Below are 15,956 nucleotides of genomic sequence, written 5' to 3' on the forward strand. Positions count from 1 at the left end.
AAATGCTCAAAAGGTCATGTGGACATCATGAAGGAAAATTAATTCATGGCTGCAGTCTACAGTATCATGTTCATATGATTTCAGTGAAAGGTTGCACTGAAATCAATCCTCAACGCAACAGAGAACGATGTATTCAATTTTCTGCCGCTTCTTCTATACCTGTATCACATTGGGAAGACAAGTAATATGTTAGTATGATCGTTAGGCATTTCGCTCAAGGAAGCATCACTAATTTTTTTTGGACATCAAGCATATCCAACCTCGATCATAGGAGCACAGCACGGACTTTGCATCAATCATCATAGAATCTGTACCAAAAATCAAGCCCGATTCAGAGAAAATAGAAGTTAATTTTTAATTCCTCTCTTCTTTCAACAAAGTATACAACTAAAAATAAAACAGAGAAATGCAAAACCTTTGAATATGTAGACGCATTTATCAAACAATCACAGCAATTTAGCAATATCATAAGTTCTAACCCTTCTCATAAGAAAAGAGAGAGAGAGAGAGAGAGAGAGAGAGAGAGAGAATTAATGGAGAGCAGCAGACTACGTGTGCAGGCATACAAGCGAGATCTGGGTATGGGAAAAACCAGGGGGTGCCACCACTGACCTGCGGAGGCTACTGCTCCTTGGCGTTGATGGGAAGCAGTGGTTGGAGCATCGGGAGGCTTTGTCGGATCACGCCTCCACGTCCCGCATCGAAGTGGACCACAGACCGAACACCCCGCCGCCATCATGTTCTTGCTCCTCTCTCTTGAAGAGCCACTGGTAGGGACACCCATCTACGTCGCTGACCTTGAGAGTTCAGGGCTCGTGGATGAGCTTCAGGCCGGTGGGCGCGCTCTCGACCTGGGCGACCTCGGCCAGCATCCATTGGTTGACAAAGTATATCGCAACCTCAGGATCAGATGGACACCACGCGAATGCGACAACAACCAATCACTGAATCTAAGCTTGTAGAAACAGTCACACATAGATTGCAGGAGTGAAAGAAGTACCTCTGAAGATTTTCAACACGATGCTCGACAGTCTCGGCCAGTCCATGACAGGGCCTCCCTCAGCAGCTCTGCAGGCATAGTTTAATTTTGTAAAGATGGCATTTTCCTATAAGGTTTTAGAATCCATACTAATACGGATAAATCATGACTGTAAAATCTTGCTGCAGAGCATCGCGCAATGCATCCTCTGTAAGGTACCAAACATAACGAATATCTTTTCTTAATCTTATGCTCCTGAAGAAAGGAAGCTCGGTACTATCAAAATCCTCAAAACATCAGACCAGTAAATGGGAGAGAAAATTTGTATATCTTCAGCCAAAGCAAACAATCTTTTGCCGATTCGGTGCTATTTCAAACAAATAATACTTAGAATTTCTAGCCCACTCATTAAAGATCAGGTTATCTTATCAGCATTAATTTAGTGGTATAATTTGAATATGAGTACGAAGGTCAGACAATGCAGATATACATCATAATTTCAATTTTCCATCAATCCCAATGGTGAGTATTGATCTCTTTGTAGCTTCATATAAACAAGTGTTAACATGATCCATTTTACAAAATGAGTCCAAAAAGTCAGGTACTCACCTCCATCCCATTTATGAAGATGGTCATGTCAGTCAGACCGATGAGTAAGGGACGTGGTACTGTCCTGCTCGTCGAGGGCACCCTTCCACAACCCCTCACGGCCAGGCCCATTTTCCAAGGAAACTCCAGCTGCCATGCCATGACTTATGTCTAAACCCAACCAGCTATGAAAAGATCATGAAAAAGATTGAGGTGCAGAATGTTGTCAAGCATCTTGTGTACCTGAGTGAAGGGCCTTCTTGTGGGTGTAAAACACAACAACCAGCCACACCGTGTCTGATGCTAGAGGCAGCGCCGCCGTTGGATAAGCCTGCGTCATGACATAACCAAAAAACACCTCAAAAGTAACCACATAATAGGTGAAAGGAATAACAAACAATTTAGAAGATCAGTAATAGCAATAACAACTTGTAAAATCCACACAACCCTCTCAGGCAATTTTACAAACACCTTGTCTCCATGGATATACATCACCTATAAATTCAACTCGGAGTATGGGCAGAAGCTCCCATGGGAGCTTTTCTTCTGTAGGCCCTCACCAAGCGGAGAAAGCCAATCCTAAAGGGAGAAGAAACAAGCTGAGCGAGAAGGGGCTTCCACGAAAAATATCAGGTCGACACTACACGAGCTGCAGCGGCGCATCCATGACCAGCGGCGGCACGAGCTCCTCCGGCCTCGCTGCTCCTTCCCCCACTGCCGTCATTCTCACCCTCCTCATCTCCTCCGCCCGACACACCACAGATGCCCGCCGCTGCTCACCCCGATGACCCGACCGCCCTGTGGCGCTGTGGATGGCAGGTGGAGGGCTAGCATGGGGGAGGGGGAGGAGGAGGAGAAGCGGCGGCGGCAGGGGAGAGAGAGGAGGAAGAGGAGGGAGGTCGACGAGGAAGCAGGGTCGCGTGCGGGGGTTGGAACGGGGCGGCCGTATCTGGGATAGCGCCCCATCTCTTCCTTCTGGTCGAAGGAAACGACGAGTGGTGGGGGCAACGACAAACGGAACGAAAAGGTGGAACAGTGCCATCGCCATCCCTTCATGTCCACGTGGCATAGCCCTTTGTGCGCCATTGTAGCGACAGTTAATGGGTTTAATGGTGCCTTGGAAAGTTCCAGGACCTCCAGTCAGACCAAAAGCAACCACCAGGAATTCAAAGTGTCCATATGAGTGGAAAATGCAGTCTTATATTCTTCTCCTGGTGCTAGTCTTATTTGATGGTATCCTGCTCTTAAGTCAAGCTTAGAAAACCAGGCAGCTCCAGATAATTCATCCAACAATTCATCAATAACAGGCAAGGGATATTTACTTTTGAGAGTAAGAGCATTGAGGTGTCTGTAGTCTACCACCATTCTCAAGTGCCATCCTTATTTCTCACCATGAGAACTGGGGATGAAAAGGGCTGCTACTTGGCCGAATAACTCCAGACTGCAGCATTTCAGCAATTTGTTTTTCCAACTCATCCTTCAAATGAGGTGGAATTCCGTAAGGTCTTTTTGCCACTGGGCAAGCTCCAGGAATTAAGGGAATTCTGTGATCACAATGCCTCCTAGGTGGCAATTGTTTAGGAGCTGCAAAAACTTCTGAGTATTTCTCTAGGACTTGTTTAATTTCTTCAGGCAGATGTTGGGATTCCTCTTCTGGAAGGTCTATACAAATAGACAGCACTGTGAGAGCAAACTCTTCTGGAGCAGTTCCTTGTAATGTTACTCGTTTTCCTTGATATTGGAAGGCCATCCATTTCAGATGCTAAGACTGTGTGTAGCCAACCAATCCAGACCAATTATTCCATCATGCATGCCAAGGTCTAAGAGCATGAATTCACTAGAAAACTGATGATCATCACAGCTCCACTTGCACTCTGGTATGGTTTGTCCACTGATCGAAGTGGCTCCATTAGCAATAGTGACCTTCATTGGTCTGACAGTCTTAGCATCTGAAAACAGTTATTTGTATTTGTCATTGATGAACGAATGAGTGCTCCCTGAATCAATCAGAAATATCATAGGAGTGTTCTGTTGGAATAGTGACTTGTATTATTAGGAGGCCAATGCCAACATATATACATATGCATGACGATGCCAAGAGGCTACAAGAGGATGCCAAGAGAACAGCCTCTTAGGCGTAATCGCGCGGCTTGATCCCAGATCCTGTCTGTTTTCCTTGACCTTCTCGATTTCGGCTCGTACCTGGTTGATCTCGCCAATGAGATCCTCCCGAATTGTGTCGACTTGCTTAGCGATGACCTCTTCCAAGCTGGCAGATGTTTCGTCGAGCATCTTGCGGACGGCCTGAACCAAATCATTCCTCTGCTCCTGAAGCCGCTTGTTGATGGTTCCGGCCATGTCGCCCTTGAGCAACTCGTAGATCGAACGCCCTTCCTCTGACAGATCCTCCATCACTTCCTCTCGCTTTCTCTCCTTGAATCGAGTGGGGTACTGGTGGTGGTGAAACTCCAGGACGAACAGCTCTGATGCCAATTGTAAAATACGAGCTATGGGTTCGAGATCGATCTAGGAATTTAGGTGGAATTCATAGCTGTTCCTCCCAACCTCCCTCACAGCGGATTCGAATTACAGAATGGTGCCGGCCGAAGCCTCATCCAGTGCCAAGCCGAGGAAGAAGAATTCCCAGCTCACCTACTTATACACGCTAGCCTATTACACCCTTATCGGGCACAGTTCGGGCTTGCAAGCCACTGGGGAAGCCGTTTCTCGCGAGTGGGCCGCGCCGCTGGCCCATGAGCGTTGCCTTTGAATCTTCTTTCCTTCTCAGCACTGTTGGCGTTATCTATGGAAGTACTAGCGCTGCTGACAGCTCCAGGTTTAAACTTCTCCACTCCTCCTTGACTTTCTTACACATAAAAAAAAAGAATGTCCCCCCTCTTCTACTAATCTGAAACATATAGGACAGCGAGGTTCTACCTCCATGCCTCTGCTTTGTAGCTCTGCCATACTAGTAAGCTGTTTGTAGGTAGACTCCATAAGTGAAGCACTTTATTTGGGAGGGTGAGCGACCATAATTTTTGCTGGTCAAATTCGCCGGGTTCCTCATTTGCACTTGAGGGCGATGTTAGACCTGTTCTGGATTCCCGGGCAGCACTATTTTTTGCTACTCTATAGGCAGATTTAACAGAAAAGTACCTCTGTCATAGTGCCAAGCTCATGAAGTCATCAATGTGTTCTTGAATTGGAATTTTAAGTATGATTCTTGCATCTTCTGGAACAGAAGTCGGCACACCAAATCCTCATCCCAACTGTTCGCAATAGGATTAATCAGGTCACTTACTCTATTGATCAAATTATTTCCCTTATGACTGATGGCCTTTCTTGTGTTGTTTCTTGGAATCCACGGGTCGTCCCATATATTTATATATGCTCACCACTGCCAACTCTCCAAATGACCCCCTTTTTCAAAAGTTCCACTCCCTTAAGAATGGCCACAGGTTGGGACTGCCTCCAGTATTGAGCCATCTGGGTACTATCTTGCTGAGAGAACTTGTGCACATAAAGAAGAGGGTTTTGAAGCAGCCTGAGCGCTTGCGTTTCCAACATGGCTAGGTTGAAAGCATGGAGCTCCCTCCAGGCCCTGATTGTTCTTCATTCTCGTCAATTTTGCCTAGCGTAACCAATGCACTTTATTTTTCTTGTCAACTTGATTCCATCAATACCTGTTAATCATGGGATTCAGTTCTTCACACATGTCTTTAGTGATGTCAAAACAAGCCATGGTGTAAACAAGATTTGTTTGTGTTGTGGCTTTTATTAAGGTTTCCTTCCCTGGCTTTGAAAGCGACTTCTCCTTCCAGCCTTGGATCTTTTTCCAAATTCTTTTCTTCACATATTCAAAAACCTTCGCTTTCGCTTGCCCTACATATGTTGGAACGCCCAGATATTTTCATCATAGACCCACAACCGAGATCTGCAAGATGTCCCTCATTTCTTGTTTTTGTTGTACCTTCGTTTTTCTACCAAACAAGATAGATGACTTAAGTCTTTATTAATCACTTGACCAGAGCAGACTTCATATGCGTTCAAAATGCGGTTAACTTCTTGGGCATCACTTGAATTTGCCTCCATCAACAGCAATGAATCATCTACAAAAAGGTGGCTGACACTAGGGGCTCCCCTACAGATTTTGATTCATGTGAGTGAACCATTCAGTTCAGCCTTGTGATGCATGGCCAAGAACCCCTCTGCACAGATCAGGAAAAGATCTGGCAAGAGAAGAACTTCATGGGGTATAATTGTCTCAGTGACATGTTGACTTTGATCTGGTAGCACAGCCCCTGACGGCGACGCTCGAGCTGCTTGGCCGGGGTGAGCCGACGGAAGGGGCGCGTCGGGCGCCGCGGGGGCCTGGGCCGGACGCCCCGACGCTGGTGGTGTCGGTTGCGGCCGGGTGGGCTGTCGGGCGCCCCGGGACGGTGACGCTTGCTGCATGGCCACCACGCGACGCTCGAAGGCGCGGGCATAGTACATGGCCGTCTGGAGGTCTTGTGGTCCCTGCATCTCCACGTCCAGGCGGATATGATCCGGCAGACCGCCAACGAAGAGCTCGGCCCGCTGGCGAGCCGTCACGCCGGGCGCGTTGCACGCCAGGGCCTGGAAGCGCTCGGCGAAGTCCTGCACCGTAGAGGTGAAGGGTAGGCGCCCAAGCTCCGCCAGCTGGCTCCCGTGTATCGGCGCCCGAAGCGTAAGAGGCAAAGCTCGCGGAAACGCTCCCATGGGGGCATGCCGCCCTCGTCCTTCTCGAGGGCGTAATACCACGTCTGTGCAGCGCCTCGGAGGTGATAGGAGGCGATCCAGGTGCGGTCGGACGCGAGCGTGCGTTGCCCCCTGAAAAACTGGCCACACTGATTGAGCCAGTTCAGGGGTCCACGGTGCCGTCGTAGGTGGCAAACTCAAGCTTGGAGAAGCGCGGCGGCGTCTGGCCGTGGACGACGGAGGGGTACACCTCATCGGTGCGGAGCAGCGAGGACGCCGCCGCCGAGTAGGTGAGCTTCAGAGGGCCACCCTGGAACAAGGGCCCGTTGATGCCGGCGTAGGGGTCAGCGGAGCCTGAGGGCCCATCGAACTGGATGGCCGAGGGCGGCACCTGCGGGGGCAGCACGTGCGGCTGTCCGGAGGCCGTCGTGTAGACAGGCTCGAGGGACTCGGCGAGCCAGGCCGGTAGCAGTGATGGCGATGGAGGGAACCAAACCTGGTGGATGGGCACCCCCTGAGCCGTCGTTGGGGCGCCCTGGGTCGAGGTTGCCGGCAGCGGCGGCGGCAGCGCCATGGTGGGAGCGATGGAGGGCTGTTGCTGCTGCATGGTGGAGGCGCCGATGTGCGCCGCGGGTGGCGGCTGCTGCGCGGCGGAGGCGAAGGGGGTCGCTGAGGGGGGCGGCTGCCACGGCGGCAACTGCGGCGCGGTGGCGAAGGGCCTAGGCGGCTGCGGCCCGTAGGGGCTTGCGAGGAAGGTGCGGATGCCCGCGACCGCCTGGGTGAGGTTTCAGAGGGCAGCCGTCATCTCCTCCGGGGTGAAGACGACGGGGGTGGCGATCGGCGGCGTCCAGGCGGAAGAGGACATCGGGCCCGACAAGGACGGCGCCCCAGCCGCGGAGGTGGCCGGTGGCGTGGTGGTGGTCGGCGGCGGGAGCGTGGCGGTGGGAAGAGATGTAGACATGACCGATCCCGAGACAACTGATATCAGATTGATAGGAGTTGGGATCCTACCAGGCCTAGCTCTTAGGTTGTAGGGGTGGAAGGGAGGGTGGCGAGGAGCTTGGCGCGACGGCGTCGTGGTCGCGCTGTGGAGGACGAGATGGTGCAGGAGGCGGGTAGGGTTAGGGTTCCGGCTCCTGAAGGGAGCCGGGCAATAGTTATGACTTATTGCTTAATTCCAAAATGTGGCCTTACAAGTGTTTATCTAATCCTTGAGGTGCTAATAAAAATAAAGATAAGTTGGGCTAAGCCCCTAACTAGACGCGCCATTGGGCCTCCTTCGGCTATAAGTGACGCCGGTCATAACAGGCGCATTCTCTAGGAACTCTAGAGCGCTCCGCCAAGGACGCATTCACCTGATAAGTCCCGAAACTACTCTTTCACCTCAAGTGCGCTTTGTCAATGGCGCATTCTCGCCTACAGCTATGAACATACACCCACCATTTCCATGAGTCACTCGGCACCCAAACCACGTCTACCATAACAAGGCTAAGCATGATATTACATAATACAAACAGTACACACATATGGCGACAAGGAAATGCATAGTAAATATAGGGTGTGTATCGTCAGAAGAGAATTTGCTTTTAGCCGATGAAGAATTAATATCTCGTTGATGTAGTAATGCTCTCCGGAATTTACTCGCGATTTATACTGGAAGTGATTGCAATCAAATAGACCCGAAATTCAAATAAAGAACCAAATGAACAACAAACATTATATAATATAGATATTCAAAAGGAATATGATAGATGGAACTCTTACGGTGTAGATACAAAGCACATTGATTTGGATCAATAATATAGATAATCTCTTGTTGACAAAATGGAGCAAAGAGAAATTTTGCCGGGAAAGTGGACGGCAGGCCTCTGGATTGGATTTGCAGTTGAAAAATGCCTGTTTTGAATGAATGACATAAGTGGATGTGCCTCGTGAAACGGATCATGAGAATATCCTCGATTTTGCCGGAAGTGCACCATCTTTGAAATTTAGATGGCTCTGGTGTAGGTTGGCTCGAACTAGATAGATCCAACTGCCCCAAACAGAAAAGTTTCAGCATAAACATTGTGTAGATCGTTGATTTGAAGCTACTCGTAGAAGGAATTTGAAAAAGAACAAACAAGTGCAACAAATTTGATGAATTCGTGTGGAAATACCTCTGAACTAGATTACAAAATTGGAGAGATATGATTGACGAAACATGAATTTCTTTCTCTGAATGGATTTGTCTTGATGAGGAGAAACTTCTTCGTATTGAAGTCCTTCCTATCCGATGAAGTTTTTTAGGTCGATTCGTTGAATCTCCTGTCCAGGAAGCGCTGGGTTTCGGCTGTGCTGAGAAGACAATGGAGCGGCTACAGATTGTTTAGGTGCCGAAAAAAGGGACAAAAGTAGTACATGGTCAAATATTTATTGGTGGAGGAGAGATGGATATGCGTGGCTTGCATGAAAGAAAACAAGGCGGTGGCACATCGTGTTCTTACAAGATTTCCTGAGAAGGAAGGAAAGCAACGAGCCTACATGAGCTCGGGATACTGTTGGGCCAGCAGCAAGCAGCCCAATAGAAAGAAAATAAAACAAAGGGAGAAGGACAGTGGGCTCAGCCCAGTTAAAGGATAGAGAGAGAGAGGCATGCCTGTGCTGCGCGCATAGTGTTGGACTGTTTTCTTATTACTAGATAATAGGAAATTGACTGGTTAAATAAAATACCAAATCACTTTCAGAAATATTACAAAACTATAATTACTAATATAGAGCACAGAAAAGATATTTCCACCTCAAATATTAAATATACCACATATAATATTTCTATAAGCTACATTTTGTGCTTTATCAATATTCCTTAAAATTAATTTAGGGTTCTAGACAATTCCGTAAATATTTTCTAAGTCCAAATAAATAGCCAAAAAAATAATTAAAGTATTTGCAACCTATTATTTTGAAGAAGTCGTATTATCGCCTCTCGTGATTGTTTTGAATATTTGTAAAGACCCAATTTAAAATCCAAAAATAAACTTTTGGGAAAATCCTTTTATTCCCTTTCATTTGAACATTCATTTAACTCCAAGAAAATGCACATCCTAGTCAAAATTAACTAAAAGCAAGCAACACAAGCAAGTTTTAATTAATCCTATTAAAATAAATAACATTCCAAATTTGAAAATTTTGGGATGTTACAGTGCAATTCCACTCAAGTGTGTCAACAGTTTGGGGATTTTGGATGGATATAAGTTTGTGCCTTCCAAACTATTTGAAAGTTCTGTATGCTGTGCTCCTGCTATATTCAATCGGTATTCCTTTAACAGGTTTAGAGAATTAGCATGACACATGTCCCCAGGCTGCATTTATACACCATGTTCGGCTTCCCTACCACGTATTCCACTTTGGTCTTCTTATTTTGGTCAAAATTTTCGTTCTACTCTGAACCATAATAATTGTACTAGCAAAAGTTGCCTGAAATTCCAAAATCCACACATCGCATGGTATCTCTTCGCCAGACTCACCTGAACTAAGAACTCTGCCAGCCGCACCATGCGTGGATTTTGGAAGTTCACGTGACATGTGCACACAGATACACCACCTGTCAAATAACTACTTAAATATCTGCATGTGTTTCTGAAATTAGTCAAGACACGTGCCCTATTTTGTGAGGACTTGGCCCTTCCATGGTTTTGGTGGTACAAACTTAGCTGCTCATGCTAGCATATTGAAACTGGCACAAATCATCACTCATTTTGTGTCTTTGTATTTTAGGAAGTTGCAACTATGATTTTTTCCTAATCATCTAGCACCAGGAACAGTGTGTAGATTTTAGAAGGCAATGGTTTTGGATGTTAATGTGCACCTTGGTATTTTCGTGCAACTGACATTTTTTCTCCTTTCAGGTGCTCAGGGACCACAACTGCAAAAGGTGTTAGAGAGGTTGACTGGACAGTCCACCGTCCCTAATGTTTTCATTGGTATGTAAAGAAGAAGAAAATCAACCTTGTGTTTTTCTCCTTTGTTTATCACCTTAGTATCGTAAATACTTTATGGTTTCTCCTCAAATTAACAAGGAATATCTCTAGTGGATGTGTTCAGTAAGCATAGATAGACATATGCACATTTGCCCTTTGCCTTGCCTGTTACAATTTGTCTTGCTGGAATTCACGTACATATATGCTGTGATTTCAGTTCAGGTGTTGCGTGCAGATTTCTGACCAATTGTTTTATGTTGTTTCAGGTGGAAAGCACATTGGTGGCTGTACAGGTACTTATGCATGTGCTGTGTGTTGAATTCTGATCAGTCTTTACAGTCATACTGCAAATATGTCAAGTGATATCTGTGTCCCTGTATAAATAGTTCGGATTGTATTGTGCATGCTAACTTCATGATATGTTCCAGTGCTCCTAAGGTATTTTTGTGTTATGTGAAAAAAACATGGTTCCTTTTCTTCCTTGCTTCTGTCTTTGATTCAGTCACGGTTCATATTCTGCTCACGTTCAGAGTACAACCACAGTGGAAGGATATAAAGTAGGTGATCATGAATCATGCTCTGTAACTAGTTCAACAAGATTACATTTGATTTTATCTGCTGGCTATCTGCATTGCAAGGTGGGTCACTGGCAATTAGCACCCATCTCCCGTGAAGGCTTTATCTTGCATACTAGGTTGCATCTATTTAGCAGAAAAAAACTCTAAATACAAGGATGACATATTCTTTGACAGCTCGTTTGGCACCCTTCTTTTCATTTCATTTGGTAGAAATGGAATGAAATGAAATCTTTGCTGGGATTTCATTTGGTGGAATGGAAATCCAATTGCAAAAAAACATGTTTGGCTGCCACAAGGATTTGTACATTGAAATGACTCCCAATAGCATGTGTAGTTTCAATCTCACTGTACTACTCAGTAATAGCGTGTTGTACATGCTAGTAGAAAGGAGGCGCTTTCTTGGCTGGTGGTCAGGAGCCTTGTAGAGTGACATGTTTGTCAGGAGCACGTGTCAGGCCCGAGCTAATCTACCACTCGATTTAAGACAGTATGTGAAAGAAATCAAGGTAGAACTCAGATCTGAGGTGTATTATAGCTGTATGAGGAGCAGTGGTGATGTAGGGTGGAACCCTATGGGCCGATCTTTCACAATTTGGAGGGGTATTCCCGAAGAACATGAAGAACACGATGAACACAAGAGAGGGAAAACACTGAAATCAACGAGATTCAATTACACATGTGCTAGATCCAAGTACAAAAAGAGAGATACACGATCCAAATCCAAGAAAGGAGGATACACGGTAGCTAGTTCATCCCAATCCGTGAGGAAAGAGGTCTTGAATCCACGAGGGGATCTTCCCTAGACGCGGTCTTGAATCCACTTGGGGAATCTTCTCCTCGGAGGCCTTGATCTCCAAACGAGTAGGTAACAGGTGGATGAGCAAAGCTCTATCTTTAAAAGCTATCACAATGCTAACCCTAAAATGGTGGAGTATATATAGTCTAGGGGGGCGAAGGAGTACATGGGCCTCGGCCCAAATCATGCACGCAGGCACCGTCCGGATGATCCGGATGTTGGTCTGGATGATCCGGGCTTCGTGGTCTCGATGGTCCGGGGCAGCGTCCGGATGATCCGGACGTGTTGTGCTGGTTGTCCGGATGTCCGGGTCCTGGTCCGTCCGAATGATCCGGCTTCGTCGGGGGTCTTGCTGTTCTCATGTCGCGTTGTAGCCGGATCGTCCAGGCCGGGGTTTGGATCGTCCGGTCTGGGGCTGGATCATCCGGACGGCGGTCCGGATCGTCCGAGCAAGTCCTGACTTGGCCTTTTTCTCCTCCGTCTTCGTGATTGCTTCTCTCCTTCAATTGTACTTGCTCCTTAGCTTCTCCATGGCTAGCTCCTTGGTACCTGAGTATGCAAAGTGTTTCCGCTTGAGGTAGTAGCCATGTCTCGTGTGATTCGAAAGGGAGTTGTGAGAGGAGTGATGTCACTTCGGTCTCGAGAGGTCTTGCACGTGTACGTGTCATGGGCCCACTTGGCACTTGGTGAGACGACGGTAGGTCCATGGGGATGACCTTGGGATGTTCCGCATCAAGTGGTATCTAGGGTTCTAGCCCATAGTTGGCAATTGGAAGAATTCAAAATAATCCCCACGCCAGCCACAACCCGGCTGTTAAGTAGGCTGAGCTTTAGAGCTAACGGTGAAAAGTAAATGAAGGGGTACAGTAAACGGTAACATATCCAATGGTGGCGACTGGACGCAGTGAAGGAGCTACCGTGGGCCGTCCGATACTCTGAATCGGTATTTGCCAGCTAGGCTACACCTAACTGAACTGTTAACTGAAGATGCAGGTTCAGAATCTAACAACGAGCTCATCATCCCGCAGTCTGAGCCGTGCCATGGTGTCAGCAGGCACGCGCACGAACCCCTGCTAGGTGACGAACTTGAGCACGCCGCAGCGGGAGGTGTGCAAGGTGGCAGCGTTCTGGACCTGGAACGCTAGCAGGTACTCCACCTGCACCCAGCTAATCCGGTCCAGCGCCAACTGCGGCATGACGAACCGGTTGTCGTCGTCCGTGCCCTCCATGCCCAACAGCGGCATGGGCCTGCACCTGTAGTACTGCACGAACCGGCAGCGCAAAACTGCTGTTGCCCGAGGTACGCCTGCCACACCTTCTCCTCCCTCGCCTCGTCCTCCTTGTTGTTCCAGTTCGATAACAAGGAGCCGCTGCCCGCGCCCTTGCCGGTGAAGGTCACCACCACCTGCCAAGACAGCGCCTCCTTTCATTCTAAGGAAGAGGGAAAGGGTGTGTGAGAGAGAAGGGATGGGAGGAGAAGCGGAGGAGGAGAATTACCTGGGAGGCAAGGTGAATCGAGCTGTGAAGCTCAGCGGCCGTGAGATGAGATCGCAAAGCAACAAGGGGGAGGGGACGTAGCAACAGGGGTTTGGGGTGGAAACAAGAGTCAGTGAAGGAGAGGGACGTGGAAAGGAGGCTCGAATCAGGGGAAGGCTCGCCGTCGGCGCCTGGTGGCGGCAGCTGTGGTGGCCGTCGGGGGAGGGTGCGAAGGGATACGAGGGTGTCAGGATGAAGGGGGCGAGTGAAATCCAAGAGAATGACGAGTGAGGGGCTGAGATTTGTGTTGGCAAAGCTTATGTTAGATTGTGTAAAATATGTAGCCTTCGTACAAGTCTTGTATTCTGTATTGTACACTTTCATGTACCCCTTATATATATGAGATAGCCACACCCGTGTACCCCTTATATATATATATATATGAGGTAGCCACACCCGTTAAGGTTGTTGAGCATTTTCCCAAACCCTAAGTTTAACATGGTATCAACCCAGATTGGTCCTATGTCTTCCGCTGCCGCCCCAAGCCCGATCGCCACCGCCGCCGCGCCTGCCTCTGCCACGGCCACTCCTTCGCCGTTCTTGTCTTCTCATCCGCTGGCCTTGGTCTACTCTGGCCCGTCATCAATGGCCGACACTTCCTCAGATCAGTCGCCGCCGCCGGTTCTGTTCGCCCCTCCTTCGTCTGGGGCGGGCTATGGCAATTCTGCACCTGCACCACTGGCGTCCTATGGCGCTTTCTACACAGCGCCCGTGGTGCTGTACGCGGCTCCGCCTGCATCTCCTCACCACCTCGCGCCCGCGGCTCCTTGGCCTATCCATGCAACGCCCGGGGGCACTACGCGGCTTCGCCCGCGATTCTGCCTGCGGCGTACTACGCGGGTCCGCTCGCGATTCCGTCCGCGGTGCCCAACGCGGGTCGACCCTCAATTCCTCACAGCGCAGCGCCCACAGTGTCTTACACGGCGGTGCTCGTGACTCCCTCCAGCGCTGCTGACGCGGCTCCCTTCAGCGCAACGCCGCCGTCGGTCTTTGGCGGGTACCAGCCGATTCCTCCGACCACGTCATATCACGGCGCATCTGGTGGTGCTCCGCATCAGGGCTACTACACGCCGCCCTATGTTGCTGCGCCGTCTTTGCCGGATTATGTCACCGGTGCTGCACCGTTCTACTTCGCGCACCTCATCCCGGTGAAACTCACGACGGATAACTATTTGTCGTGGCGTGCGCAGGTGTTGCCGCTCCTTCGCAGCCGCTACCTGGAGGGTTACATTGATGGCATACTACCGTGTCCTCCGCCGCATCATTCGGCGTATCATGCATGGGTGGCTCAAGATCAAGCCATCCTCTCTACGATTCAGTCCTCTCTCACCAATGGGGTTTCGTCGCTGGTCCTCTTCGCTGCCAGCTCTCGGGAGGCGTGGTCTGCTCTGCACACGAGTTTCGCGTCTCAGCAGCAGGCGCGTGCTCATGTCATCCGCATGGAGCTTGGGGAGACCAAGCTTCTTGACCTCAGCATCAGCGACTACTTCGGCAAGATGACGCGCTTCGCACACTCTGGCCTCCATTGGCCAGCCTCTTCGTCCCGAGGATTTCACCACCTTTGCGATGAACGGGTTGGATGACGACTATGATAACCTCGACGAGAACATCAATGGTCGTGACACCCTGCTCCAGCCCTGTGAGCTCTACTCACGCCTCCTCGCCACGGAACAACGCGTGAAGTCCCGTCGTCCCAACCCAAGCTTTGCTTCTGCAAATGCCGCCACTCGCGGCAAAGGGAAGCCCTACAAGCCACCTGCTGGAGGCAAGGTGGTGCCTTCGACTCCACCGACCTCGCGCCCACCCGCGGCCGGCCCCATGCCCACGACCGGGGGTGGCCGTCCGTGTGCTTATTGCCCCTCATGCGGGGTCCAGCTCCCTTGCCAGCTCTATGGTCTTCCGGGGCACATCGCCTCTCGCAGTCATTGCCGCTTTAAACGGGACTTCCTTGGCATCGACAACAACAACAAAGGCAATGATAAGCAGGCTGCCTTGGCCACTCATGAGCATGGACACACTCCATCATATCCGTACATGGTACATGGATACGGGCGCTGCTCATCACCTCACGAGTGAGATGGGCAAGCTCTCCACTCAGGAGCCATATCGTGGTCATGATCAGGTTCGCACCGCCAACCGAGCAGGTATGCACACATCACATGTTGGTCAGGCTTCTCTTCTTACTCATAAACCTAAACAGTTACATCTTCTCAATGTCCTTCGAGTTCCTTCCGCTACACGTAGTTTGTTGTTTGTTCCTAAGCTTACTCGTGATAATAATGTTTCACCGAGTTTCATCCTTTCCATTGTTTTGTCAAGGACCGGGACACAAGGGACGTTCTTCTTAGAGGTCGCCTGCGCCATGGACTTTATGCCCTTGATGTGCTGCCTGTTCCTCAGGCTTTCAGCGGTGTGCATGTCACCTACTTACTGGCACTCGCGGCTTGGTCACCCTGCCATTCCCATAGTCCATCATGTTCTTCATCGTCATGACCTTCCAGTTGTGTCCAATAAAAATACCGCAACCGTTTGTCATGCCTGTCAGCAAGGCAAGAGTCATCAGCTTCCGTTTTCAGAGTCGAGTCGTGTTGTCAAAACTCCACTTGAGCTTGTGTTTTCTGATGTGTGGGGCCATGCCCAAACTTCTGTGAGTGGTCATAATTATATGTCAGTTTTATTGATGCTTACAGTCGCTTTACTTTGGCTTTATCTTACCAAGCGTAAATCTGATGTGTTTGATGTTTTTCTACAATTTCAAGCACATGTTGAGCGTTTTCTTAAGCATAAAATCATCCATGTCCAAT

General features: G+C 49.0%; 1 protein-coding gene and 1 long non-coding RNA gene across 2 annotated transcripts in view; one reads left to right on the forward strand and one right to left on the reverse strand.

Moving 5' to 3' along the window:
• The window catches only part of LOC123146848 (monothiol glutaredoxin-S10), a 32,660-nt gene that overhangs the window by 7,479 nt on the left and 9,225 nt on the right, over positions 1-15,956 (forward strand). The window contains exons 3-4 of the mRNA XM_044566121.1: positions 10,171-10,245; positions 10,509-10,535. Coding sequence (XP_044422056.1) covers positions 10,171-10,245; positions 10,509-10,535 — 102 coding nt within the window. The remainder of the gene's footprint in view (positions 1-10,170; positions 10,246-10,508; positions 10,536-15,956) is intronic.
• Positions 619-1,860, reverse strand: LOC123146850 (uncharacterized). The gene is made up of 3 exons (XR_006472936.1): positions 1,811-1,860; positions 1,589-1,717; positions 619-1,068 (listed from the first exon to the last, which is right to left on the reverse strand). It is a non-coding gene; the product is annotated as an uncharacterized lncRNA (long non-coding RNA).

This window comes from Triticum aestivum, chromosome 7A (genome assembly GCF_018294505.1).
Source record: "Triticum aestivum cultivar Chinese Spring chromosome 7A, IWGSC CS RefSeq v2.1, whole genome shotgun sequence".
NCBI classification, from domain to species: domain Eukaryota; kingdom Viridiplantae; phylum Streptophyta; class Magnoliopsida; order Poales; family Poaceae; genus Triticum; species Triticum aestivum.